General features: G+C 43.3%; 1 protein-coding gene across 1 annotated transcript; it reads right to left on the bottom strand.

Moving 5' to 3' along the window:
- Nucleotides 1-1,566: 1,566 nt before the first annotated feature.
- GCNT1 (glucosaminyl (N-acetyl) transferase 1) lies at nucleotides 1,567-12,983 on the bottom strand. The gene is made up of 3 exons (XM_075488250.1): nucleotides 12,961-12,983; nucleotides 4,365-4,500; nucleotides 1,567-3,953 (listed from the first exon to the last, which is right to left on the bottom strand). The coding sequence occupies exon 3, from the start codon at nucleotides 3,816-3,818 to the stop codon at nucleotides 2,538-2,540; it is 1,281 nt and encodes a 426-aa protein (XP_075344365.1). The 5' UTR covers nucleotides 3,819-3,953; nucleotides 4,365-4,500; nucleotides 12,961-12,983; the 3' UTR covers nucleotides 1,567-2,537.
- Between the last annotated feature and the right edge of the window lie 422 nt (nucleotides 12,984-13,405).

Here is a 13,405-nt window from a genome sequence, read left to right as displayed (position 1 = left end):
TTATAGTTGGCTATGGTGTCTTTTCTGTATGTGTAGTTGCAATACCTTTATTTAATCTATCAATTTCCTTTGGCACATTCGGTACTTGTTCAACAGATTAAGAGCTCTTTTCATGAAATTGTCTTTCTAGACCATTTAAAATCTACTAGATCAGGGTGTCTCCTCTACAGGTCAGTTTTAGGGAGGTGGGTTTTTTTGTGATTCACTTTCCCCAGAAGAAAAAGGAATTCCTCCTTATCTTAGGGAGAATGTACGCTGAACAGCAATGGTGTCCTTCTTTTCCTTCTGTAGAGAACAGAACATACAGTGAACGTATACAGGATCTCTCTTGACTCTATTCAAACAGTAACATTTGGAGCACCTAGTCAAGTAGCATCTTCACTATCTACCTACAGCAGCAGTATCATTAACAACAGAGATACAGAGAGGCATTTATTGTATTATACAAACAAGTAAATACAAAGCAGACTGGAATAAGTAGGTAAAGGGGTTGATGCTCTAGCTCTCTAGCAGATTTCAAGCAATTGCGTCATCAGTCCGTCCTGTGCAGAGAACTTCATTATCACTCTTTCAGTCTATTTGAACTAGTAGTTCTGGTCTCATAGAAGCTATTCATGTATCTTGTCTTTAGGTGGAAATTCTTAAAAACAAACAGCTTCCTTTCTGCTAAAAATATAACATGACTTCCCAGAATTTCCCAGTACTATAAGCAGTGAAGTTACACCTTGTTGTAGCTTCTGCAAAGGTGGTAGAGCACAACTGTCTATAACAGCATTCTTGTAGAAAAGCCAAAGGGTGGGGAAGACAGGGTATTTCCCCCTGCTGCCTCAGCTCACAGGCTTTAATTACCTATTTATGCATCATGTGAGAGTCTCTGAAGACTCCCTAAACAGCTCTCAGGTGGTTTTGAAGGCAGGTGTTAGCAAGAATAGGCCCTATTTCAGATTAAATTGCTTGCCTCCCTAGCTGTTTGCATGATCAACAGTAAGCAGTTCATTATGTTAATGTCTAAGTATTGGGGCACAACTTAGGAGAAACTTCATGACAAACTACCTTTGTAAGAAACACATGCTGCAATCACAGCAACAGTTCAAGAAACAAAAAATTTAGTCTGTTTTGCCATTTGCTAGTGCCTGTAATGAACTCCACTGTCATCTCAGGAGAAAGATGAGACACCTGCCAGTAACTATGCATGACAAACCTGAATTGATATGGAAAGAAATTATATCATCCCTCACAGTGTCCTGTTCTCTCATCACCATGCTTCTGTGCCACATTGCAGCAGCTAAACTAAGCAGGGACCTAACCCAGAACAAAACTCATCCAGATTTCCTCGTTTCCTTTCCACCAAAAGAAGCAAATAAATAAAAATCAGCTGCACCAACTAAACCCAAACAAGCATAGACACATGAGTGAATGAACATATGGAGGAAAGGTAGGACTTGTCTCAGCTGCACCTTCAGTTGTGTATGGCAACCTACAGTAAAAGCATTTTCGGTCTTCATCATTAGGATTTTTTGGTGGTCCTTTTAGAAGGACTTTAATTGTAGGAAGAGGCGATATCATTTAGAAAAATAACTTTATTTTTGCGTACTCAAAAGAATCTGGAATGCAAGTTGAGCTTGTCAGGAAGCAGAAATCAGCAGTTCCATCGGTCACATTTAGACACTACTGAAGTTATCTTAAGTTTTTGAGAAACTTGAGTCATTTGGGATCCAAAAGCAAGACTCCTGATACAGTAAGAAGTGTAAAATTACAAGTCTAACTCACCAGGCACAAACCTGAAGTTTCCCTGAGAAGATGTCATTACAAACTAATGTATAAACTTTGTATCACATTATCAGGGGAGTGTAAGAGTACAAAAGCAAGATTTGGCTACAAAAATTTAAACACAAATCCTTAATACTCCATGCTGAAGATGAAATTTTCAGGAGGATTAAGAATTACATATTACAGACCTACAGCAATCAGATTTAAGTTAAATGATGACAGCTGGCTTTGATATATTCCCTTTTGTATAGTTTTCAGATCAATCCTAATGTTATTTTCCTGAGATCTTTCAGTACTCAGTATGAAGTCTGTGCAGCCCAGCTGCTTTTTTCCTTTTTTTTTTCCCCCTCTTCATCCTTCCCTTCCAGCTAGCATTACATTCTTGGGGAAAAAACTGACGAATAACCATGAACAACATGCATTTTCCAAGCCTTAAAAAAAATCATTTAGCCAAAGGAAGTCCATTAATTATACCTTTTTAGACAATAAATATTCCAAATAGTTGGTCTTCCAAAAATTGCTGTCTTCGATTTTGTACCCAAAGTTCCAAGCCTCAGTGTGCAATACAGGCATCCCCATCTTCACTCGAGACATGCGTTCTCTCCCCCTTGTCCATCGACAAGGCAGGGAGGGCGTCATTACCACCATACCAACATGGTGAGAACTGTTATACCCATCATCAGCATCAACACCATCGGTGTTACATGTTAAAGTACATAGCTGTATACTATTTGTACCTATGTTTCATAACAGGAGCATGCAGAAGTTCAGTTCTTTTTCAGATACAAAGCTTTGTCTCGCAAATACTCTTCCAAACATTTCACTGCAAAAGGGTCAACATCAGTGTCAAACTTATTAGCAAAGAAGTGGTGGTTTCGTAGCATCCAGTTCAGGTCTCCTACCCCAAAAACACAGACAGAGCGAACGTGAACTCCATTGCATGGTGGATAGGGCGCACCTTTGGACACATCACCTTCAAAGTACTGCCACTTGACAAACCTGGCCAGTGCATTCATGTCAGAAACATCGTACTTCTCACTAGAAGAAACCGCACCCGGGACTTCAGGGATTCTCTGAATTGTTGCCCACAGGTACTCATCTGGGCTGTAAGTGTCTTTTGCCCACTCAATGAACTTAAGTATTTTCCTGCTTTCTAATACATATTCTACAAATCTTCTGCTAACTACAAAATAGGCACTACCAGAAAAAATTGGAGTACTAAGAGGTGGTAGTTGTTTGTCTATGCCTGTGTTCTTTATTTTACCATCAATAATCTCATGGTGTTTCTTCCACCTTACTTCTTTATGAAGAGGCATTTTTTCTGTTTCCAAGCTGTTTTCACCTTTAAGGGCTTTTAATTTCTCTACTATTTCTTGGTTGGTCTTTATAGGAAAGTCCATGCCACAGAGGTTTATTAGGTATTTCCAGTCTGAACTTCTTCTGTAGAGATCTTTCATGCAGTTAATGTCTGCCTGTACCCTGCTCCATGAAGCATATACAACACTCTCTAACTGGCTGGAAATAAAGACATTATCAAAACATGAGACTATTCCCTTCACAGCAGCAAAAAAAGATTCCGGAGACTTTTTGTCAACATGAATGCAGTAAAAATTCTGAGGGGCATAGATTGATCTTAGAAGTCTATCAAGCATCTCAATTTTGTGATAAACCACTACTGAGTAGGCAATTGGAAATTCTGCTTCTTCATTGCTGAGAGGTTCCATAATGTATTTCCTAGTCTTGGTGAAGGAGGCACAGTCTGCTGTCATGTTAATATAATCATTTGTTGTTAGTCTAGGGCGTTTCTTAAATGACACTGACAACGTCTCAAGCTTTACCTTTTGAATTTCTTCTATATCCCCCTCTATAATCTTGGTGCAGTTAATATTACCAATAGGATCTTCTTTTGTCAGCTCTAGATGTCTCCGATTTAAGAAGTCTTGTTTCTGGTTAACTTTCAAAACGGAAATGATTACTAAAATAAGAGTTAGACCCAAGAAAAGCCTGAAGAACGAGTTGTGGCAAAACCGTAATTTCCTCTTCAGCATTTCAAATAACAGGTAGCTTTGCAGGGCTAAAAAAATTGCCCTCCACTCTGCTAATATCAGCTTCAACAACTTCAGAAAAATGTTTGTGTTTCTCAGGAGTTTGGTCAGTTTGTCAGGGAGACAGAAGGAAAAATCCTAAAATAAAAAGAAATATGACTGTCATTCAAAGACTAAAAGGTTTCTTTAAAAAATTACCGGTTAATAATTACATTGTTATTTAGTGACAGTAAAAAGGTGAATAGTTCAGCCAAAAATATTCTGTTGAAAAGTAGAAATTAATGAATAAAATCGGTTTATTTTTCTAGAAAAAGTCTGGGAGAGGCCAATAGTTTTCATGAGACACTATTTCTGTAGTACTAAGACTACAAACCGAAGTTCAGTAAGAAAACAGAGCTGATTCAGCTGCATCTGACAAAATTAAAGCCAGTAAGTCAGACACGTTACTGAGAAGCAGGTATTTGATGTTAATTCATGCTTCAGAGTTTGACGAGAATGTTTTATACTCACTTCAGCAGTGACATAGATCTCATCATAATTATAACTTACCACTCACTTCCTGGATGCTAGCCATGCTTTATCTTCTCACTGAGAAAGCAGTCCCTGAAGCCTTTCAAGATTTTTATGTGAGATACAGTCTCTTCAACATCCTGCAGATGAGCTTAGAAATACCATCAGGAAAGATCTGATGAGAAGGGGAAAAAGAAATTAGCACAGCATAGCTCCTCAACTTTCAGAGTTACGATAGTTTCAGAGTTATGATTCAGACTATGTGATAGTCTCTGTAATCTCTACTGAGTATATATTTCCATAGGATGAAGTTTGTGATACTGGCTACCCCTAAAATTACTGTTTTCTGCCTACCAACTTGGAAATGAAGACTTTTCTAGAACATAAAATGTACTTCAAATATATTTGTGAAGCTTTAGCTGACAGAAGCTGGAATCCTTCTTTCTTTAGGATGAGAGTTGGCACTACTATTTAATCCTATTCTCAGTTTTTACAGGAGCACTAGCATTGTGGAGTAACACACACTTCAAGAGGATTGCCACCCCCTCCCTCTTCTTCACAATGCAGGGAGACGGAGCCTTAATCAAAAGCTACCATTGCGGTCTTCATCTTCTACAATTTCCAAAGAATAAAGCTTGCTAAGAAGTCTTTCCTGCTCCTATTTTAGAATAAAACTTAGTTGAAAGCAGGATAAAGAATCTCTTTCAGAAAGGTCTTGTACACCCAGCTGGGTACAATTCCTCTATTGTTTTGAGCTGAGAATAAGCAGACCCTGCATTTCCATTATACCAAAATGAGAGATATGCAAACCTTTACCTGTAAACATGGCTCTTAACTTAAGGTGGAGGTTTTTCCTCCCAGTCAAATTTCTCTCACTGATACGCTACTTCCTCTGAACAGCCTTAAAATAAGTTACTGTTTGTTTATGCTTGCAATTCCTTTTCTAAAAAGTCCTAAAACTTGATCATATGCCATTCTTTGCAAAAGCTGACCTTTACAGGATATGGAAAGATTTGGTACCTTTAATCTAATAATATACCTGTTTTTTGTTTTATAAGATTTTATGAGCCTAGAATATTCATTAACATAGCTTCAGACTGCATTCAGTAAAGCTTTTAACATATTTTTCTCAAGCTCTGCATAGCTTTAGTGTGCACACTAGAGAATGCGGTGTCAGAGGCAGTACTTTGCACTGTGGGAGAACAGGAGGGAGGTTTGCGCAGCCACAGATAAAAGACTTCATGCTGCAGCCTTGGTCTTGCTCTCAACTGAAGTTCAGTTGCAGAAGTTATGTACTTGACCCACTTCCTTCTTTTACTGCCTCCTCCTCAAGTCAGAGCCTGTATTTCTGATGCAGTAGTCATTAAAGGGGGAAATTTATAGTAGTTGCTGGTATTTGGAGGAGTTGGAACAAAGGTTGAGTTAGCTGCCTGCTTCTCTTTCCTGCCAAAATTATTCTTCACTGCTGTATACAAACTGTACAGCATGACTAAACACAAAACCAAGATAATTTCAACTTGATTTCTAATAGACACTAGTGTTCTCCATTTAAATAGACCTTATGGAAAGAAGGATTACTACACCTAGTTTAAATCTAGACTTCTGGAACCTCTTCTATGTTCGGGGGCAAATCACTTGGATCATCTGCCTCTTAGTTTATTCATCTGTGAAACACGCACTTATTACCTGGCAGTTTGGGAGATGTTTTGGTAAAAGTCAGGTTCTGATTTAACTTTTATATTACTGTAAAGGTGCTATTGTAAAACAGCTGATTTTGTTAACAATGTCTTTACCTGGTTACTATATAAACTTGTGTTAACACTACATGCTGAATTATTAAGCTGACCCATGCTACTGACTGAAACAAGTCAGCAATAGACTACATGGGTACTTATGCCAAAAGAACTGAAGGAGAATAATCTTCATTAAAGAAAGGCTGTGGCCACGGACAGAAGGGAGCAGCACCCTCCGAGCCCAGCTCAGCAGGTGATTTCAGTTAAGTGTGGCTTCACCCATCCTTAAAAACAAACAGAAAAACCCACAAGAAACCTAAGACTTCACAGAAAAAAACAAACAAAACACTTTTACAAGATTATACCACAGCTCCAAGGGAGGCCAAAGTTCAGGTGGAGGTTTTTTTATACAGACAGGCTGGACTAGAGCTGCAGCATATAATGGCTATTAGCAAGGACCCTTATATCCACTGGTCCTAAGAAAGAGTGTATTTGCGAGGGCACAGAGCTGGCAGAGCGCTGCTACACCAGCCCTGACGAAGGGCACGTGCCTCGCCAGCCCAGCAACATGGAAACCAGCCTTCCGCAGACCTCTTCGGCTGCAGTTTCACGGTGCAACTGGTCCGATACCACGACATGCTGCTGGTGGAAGGAGCAGCCCCGCTCCCATCTCTGCTGGCCACACGTCGGGCCGAGAGGGGTACCACAGCAGAACCAACCAGCCAGCCTCTGGGAGCTCTCTGCGGTCAGCTCTCATGGCCGCCAGCAAGGCCCCAAGGGCTCTAATAGGCCTTCACGGCTCCAGCCAGCCCCCTCCAAGCTCCCCCGTGGCCCCACTTCAGCCTCCCAGGGCCACCGGCCCCTGCCCCAGCGATGCCACAGCAAGGCCGGTCTCCAGCCCCCTCAGCCTGGCCACGGGCCCTGACAAGCTGGGCCCAAGTCCCAGCCCGGCCTCAGCCTGTCCCCATCCCCAGGGAGGTGCCTGATGCCAGGGCTGGCCCTGTGCCGCCCCAGCTGCCCCGCTCCTGGCTGGGGCGATGGGACGGGCCTGGCTGCCAGGCCCTGCCCTGACAGACCTGCCACGGGGAGCCACCAGCCCTGCGGCGCTCTGGGAGTCTCTGCTCACCCCACCGCAGTCCAGCAAACCCGGGCTCCGGGTTTTAGGCTCTTGTTTGGACTGGTATGGCTGAGAGTGAGAGATGCGTCTTTTCCTTAACAAAGTTAAAAGCAGTGGCAGCCTCTAATCAGTGTTAGACTAGGCTGGCACTGCTCTCTGGGCCTATTCATTTTGCCTGAGTTAGGGCATCAGGATTGGGAAAACGGGATTCACGGTTCTCAGGCGTCGCAGGGCCTCCCTCGTGCCAGCTCCCGTAAAACGCATTGCCCTCCCCTGTCCTGTCTGAAGTAGTTTAGAGAGCAGAGTGAAACCATAAACTAAGTAGATATTTTTTGTATTTAAGCAATTACTATACATTTTTATGCTAAGTATATCTTTTTCCTTGGAAAAAGCAGTTAGGGCTTGCTGTGAAATGGTACACAGACCCATCTCATGATAAGATGAAAATCATTAGGGGCCGGTGGCACAAGAACAAAAAATATCAGCTGTCTTTTGATTTTGGCACTTCAGTCTTTTCTCACATCAATGGAAAAACTGTTGAGGCAAGATGTTAAACACTGATTCAGCACCCAAGAGGAAGCACTGTAGCCTCCAAAATACACCACAGGCCAGTATCAGCACCGGAAGTTCAGAAAGGGGTAGGTAGAGGGTAAGAAAGTACTTTGGGGTACTTCAGCAGCCCATAAATCTTGTGAAAGACTGATAGAAAGGCAGGAAAGAGCTTAGAGTTAGGTGGTATCACAGAGTCTGTCAGGAGGTCAAAACCAGTTATAACAAAAGCAGGGAAGATCTGATAGGTCTTGCAGGCTTAGCTGCAATGTTCTAGTGTCACGACTCTCTCAGCCTTGTGGGCTGCCAAACTAACGTGCACCCAGCTCCTTCCCTTCATTTTTCCTCCTATTCTGCTTCCTCTAACAAATACCAAAGGAAGTAGATGGTGATGGTTGTTCTCTTGTAGTTGCTTTGGTGACTTGTGGAGAGGAGACGACCCAGCAACATGAACATTACGCAGGCCTCTATTAATGTCCACAGACAGATCAACTTTTAATCAAAGCTTTACAAAGGTATTTGAAAACATCCTGGCAGCTGCATTAATATCCTACATCCATTCATGACAACCTGAGATTTTTGTTTTTACAGAAATGGATTGAAGAAAAGCCAAGCAGAAAATGTAGTGCTGAGTACACCCACCTCTGAAGTGGTAGTTGGGATGGGCCAGGAGACAAGTAATTGTTTTGATGGGTGGGGAGTGAGAGTCAAAACTGACTTATTTTTCCCTTTTCTTGCCTCGGAGGGAGGGAAGATATTAGGAAACTTCAGCTACCCCGAGAATAGTAAGTGAGCAGGTGTTGACCAGATCCTTGCTGTTCTCTTTCCCCATTCACAAATTCCACCTGAGATACAAAACTTCCCCTCAACACTTCAGAAGGCCCTCCACTGAGGGTGGATTTCCTGCAAAGTCCTTGACTATTACCAGGGCATATCCACGATGCTTCAAAGCATACGTGTCCTGCAAGCAGTTATTACAATTAACCTGCTTCCATTCAGGTTCAGTTATGCAGAACGTTCATTCTGATGAGGAAGTGATTTTTAAAGCATAAGCAGCTTGCATAAACACAAACACGCATAAGCACAAAGACAGCCTGTACAGACGCAGCGTTATCTGCAGAGATCTGCCAGACACAGAGCGGAGTCACATTTACTCAGCATTTCCATGATATCAAACAGCACGATCTTGAAAGTAGATACGCCTGTAACTGAATGAAAGTACTCATGTTTGTTCTGTTAGATAGTCTTCAGTCTTACTGAAAATAAGAATTGGTCATAAGCTGAGTATTTGGGTTACCATTAGACTTTACAGGACTAAGACCTTAATTCTGAAAGTCATGCAGAGGCAACAGCAGGGTTCCACGTGGGTGCAATTGGCTGCTCATTGACAACACCCTGCAAGAGCAGGGCTTTTCCTTCAGAGCTGCTTAAAAAAACCCAATAATGAAAAAGACACTTCCTTTTTATGGAAAAAAACCCACAGTTTTTTTTCTAGTCCCTTGTTAGCTTAGAAGGCAGCTTTAAACAAAACTCCAGAAATGACTAGTACTGCTACACCTACCACTACATGGAGATTAAACAGTGAGAGTAGCTAAAAGTAGATAGCTGTTTGGGGGGGGAAGTATGAAAATAAATTCAAACCTCTGGGTTATTTGGAGATCTTATGTTCAAATGTCAGGAATCTGACACACTAAATTCTTTCTCTTTTAAAAAACGAGTAAAACCCACATGAACATACAGTCAGTGTGTAAAATGGCATTGAAAAAATGCAAGTTTTGGTAGCCTTTCTAGTACTCTCTCGTACTACTGTATCAAGTAAATCTTCCTCAGAATAGTTCAAAGCCTGATTCCCATTTGCGTTCATGTCTGTCCTTAGAGGTCCCACAGGCAGGGCTATAACAGTAAGAAATTTCAACTGAGGAAAGTAAAGCTGTTATGGCAAAGTAATTTGGTGACCAGTTCCTACCTTGAGAAGTCTGTAACTCTTAGTACTGATGAAAAGATATGTTTTACCTCAAGGTAAGTAACACTGAAGGTACACTCACAAATCCCAAAACAAAAAAACCCACAAAATCTTTAAAGAAATGTTGTCCAATTTAACACCCAGTACAACTGGCTGGTGTTCATCAAGATAATTGGTACACATTGGCTACTTCAAAGTAAAATGCATATCTATTTTTTCACATTATTCTAAAGTAGGAACTATAATTTCGCCAGGAATAGAGCAGTCGCTGCACTCCTTACGCCCCTACAGAATTTTGCTAATTGCTGCCTTGTGACAATGCTGTATTTCAGAATGGGACACACTGGCAGACTCTGTTACAGTAAAGGTAGTATCATTAAACCACAACTAAATCTCATGGGGGAAGGAAGAGACTGTCAATTTTTTAAGTACTTGGATCCCTCTTCAAGCACAACAGTTAAAATATTCTGAGGAGCCCTATATTTCTTTAGCCCTATGTAGAAGCCAATGTTTTAAAGCTATGCCTACAGTTACAGTTCATCAGTGATCTAAAGGACAAATAAGACCAGCAGCAAAAACCTCCTCTGAAAAGAAAAGAACCTCCTGTAGTTAGAGGACTAACAAGGATCAGCATCATGCTTAGGTGCACAGTTTTAAGTCTATTGTGCAAGTCAGTAAAATAATACTTCCTACTTTAAATCTACAGCTTAAGAAGTACTATATGATTTTCTTTTTTCACGGTTCACTTCAGGTGACATGGGTTTAATATGACCTTCAAGACAATGGCACATAAAAATACAGTTCAAAAATGCAACTTTTTATTGTCTAAGGAAAGTAAGACTTTTGACTCTTCTGGCCTCAGGAAAGAAGTATTACCCCAGATAGGGGTAATTCAGAGTCACAGGAAAGAGGTGATGCTGATAACTGATGTTTACTATAGAGAATCACTGAGGAGACAAAATAGAAGTAGTATTTTCTTTTGTATACACCTACTTTCAAAAGCAATATACCGTTGTAAGTGAGCTCCAACTTGACTTACTTTCTACCTGGAAAGTAAGTTCCGTTGCAAAATACACAAAAAAGACAGGACACACACCCCCCCATATTATAGTTTATAGTGCTGTATGTACCATCAGCAATGGGTAACTTTCACTGTCATCATGGAAACTTTATACTGGGTGAGAACTGCCACCTCTTACCCCCTTCCTTACATGATTTTTCAGTAGGAAAAGAGGCTAATCCTTCCACCCCACAAAAAGATAATCAAAAGGTGGCTTTAAAATCTAATCAACAACAATATGTGAGATTGTGATAGGAGAATCCACACCTTGGAACGTTTTGGTTAACACAGTTACCAAACACATAGTTTTTGTTATGATTTACAATGTTCTTGTCTGGTGGGTGCAAACAGCTTTCTGAGATAACCTATCACAGTTTTCTGAGATGTGATGAGGTTTCTGTTTGGTTTAGTAAGCTTCTCTACTAGTGCCACAATTATCCTGCCTATAATAATGCTTCACAGAGCAAGAAGTAGTCTCCCTGAAGCTATGAAGTAAACCTAATAGGACAAGTTATTTCGGTTGTACTAGTTGGGCATGCTACATTCCTGTGGAATTACCTTTTTCCACCTTTCCTAAGACAGAATTCTAGGTTGATAAAGTTAGGTGTTTTCAAGTTTCAGGAGCTTATGAACCAAAGTAAGTGGAGAACGTTTGGATTATGTTGGAATCCAAAGGAAAACCAGGAGGAGATTATTGGAAAAACAACATTAAATCTTTTCATAAGACTAGCAGTGGGTTTTCCACTGCAGCAACAAATTTGGAGAGCAGGATTTTGCTCAGTAAATCACCGTATTCTCAGTACAGCAGACTGTAAACCTTCACCTTCTATGTTCCCCAGTGCATTTCGCTTAAGTTAGAAAAAAGAGAGCAGACTTGGCAAAGGTATTCATCGGGTTTTTTAAGCAACTTTTGACTCTTCTGGCCTCAGGAAAGAAGTATTACCCCAGATAGGGGTAATTCAGAGTCACAGGAAAGAGGTGATGCTGATAACTTACGTTTACTATAGAGAATTACTGAGGAGACAAAATAGAAGTAGTGTTTTCCTTTGTATACACCTACTTTCAAAAGCAATATACCGTTGTAAGTGAGCTCCAACTTGAGCTACAAATACTGCATTATTTTTCACAAGAATTTTCAAGTTGAAGTCGATAGACTGAAATGCTAGATTTGTCCCCTCTTACTACCATTTCTGACTCTGTCATTCGTGCCAGCTTTGAGGTCGCCCACCTCATATTCCATTAAAAAAGAAATGTAAAATTGCAGACTCCAAACGGCAATTCCCTCCTGCTGCCACGCCTCCCCTTTCCCACAAAGAAATCTACTTTTCTGAGCAACACTGAAAGGAGGCAAAGCCAGAGCGTAACTGAGCCGCCTGTCAGGCTTCTGAGTCCTCCCACCCAACTTGGGTCACAGAAAACTATTTACAACCGTCTAAACAGCTTTGCTGTTCTGAAAAAATGAGGTTTCTTCAGGGTTTTCCCAGTTCTAGCAAGTTTAACGAGGGAAAAAAAAAAAAAAAAGCCACATGCCAGGACTGCAACACCTCAGGAGCATCAAATGTCCCCTGAACCCTGTGCTCGCTAACAGATTTCACACCAACCCAGCACACCCGAGGCCAACAGCCTGCCCTGGGCTCCCCTGAATGCACTGCCGCGGGAAAAGGCGAAGGGAGGAAGGGAAGGGGGAGGAAGGGAAGGGGGGGAGAAAGGGAAGAAAAAGAAAGGGGAGATGTAAAGAAGAGGGAGAAGAGAGGGCGGGGAGAGGAGCGGGGAGAGGAGAGGGCAGGGAAAAGGAAAAAAAGAGGAAAAAGTAAAGCGGGGGGGGGGGGGGAAGAGAAAAGAGAAAAGGGAAAAGAAAGAGGCGAAAGAAAGGGAAGGTAAGAAGGGGGGGGGGAGAGAAGGGGGGAGACAAGCAGAGAAAGAGAAAGAAAAGTAAAAGAAAGAGGGGAGAGGACGAAAGGAAAGAGGGGAAGGACAGAAAGAGGGGAAGAAAGTAAAGAGGAGCAGAAGCAAGAGAAGGAGAGAGGCACAGCAGCTGCGCCTCCCCTGCCCTCCAGTGCGGCACCTGCCCGGCGCTCCCGCGGCTGCCGGAGGAGCGCTGCGCCGTTCCGCAGGGCACGGAGGAGGCCCCCGGGAAGAGCGATGCTCGCACCCGGCCCGAGCCGCCACCCGCTCCGGGGCCGCGCCGCTCCCGGCCCGCCCGCAGCACCCACCTGCGGCGCCGCGGCTGCTCCCGCCCGGCGCGGCGCGGCTCGGCGCGGCTCAGCACGGCGCGGCTCGGCGTGGCGCGGCGGGGAGGCGCCCCGGGGCAGGCAGCGCGCCCCGGCAGCGGAGCGGCACGTCCCCCGCCTGCGCCGCCCGGCGCTGGGCGCCCGGCCCCCGCCCGGCCCCCGCCCGGCCCCCGCCCGGCGCCGCGCCTCCCCCGGCACCACCCACCCACCCACCCACCCACCGGCCCGGCCCGGCCCGGCCCGGCCTGTCGCTGCGCGGCGCCCGGCGTCGCTGGCCGCGTCCCGCCCCTGCCTCGCCTCACTCCCGCCCGCCCCGTCCCGCACGGCGACAGTGCCGGGCCGTCCCCAGCCCCTTTGGCAACTGCTCTTCTTCGGCCTTTTTTCCCCTTTTTTAAGGCTTCCCCTGGCAGTGCCGGCAACGCTGAAA

Source organism: Mycteria americana, chromosome Z (genome assembly GCF_035582795.1).
Source record: "Mycteria americana isolate JAX WOST 10 ecotype Jacksonville Zoo and Gardens chromosome Z, USCA_MyAme_1.0, whole genome shotgun sequence".
Taxonomy (NCBI): Eukaryota; Metazoa; Chordata; class Aves; order Ciconiiformes; family Ciconiidae; genus Mycteria; species Mycteria americana.
This window is presented reverse-complemented; position numbering and strand designations above follow the sequence as displayed.

Bases quoted from the DNA above. Each gene is read 5' to 3' on its own strand.
- GCNT1 (XM_075488250.1), bottom strand. From the start codon at position 3,818: ATGCTGAAGAGGAAATTACGGTTTTGCCACAACTCGTTCTTCAGGCTT.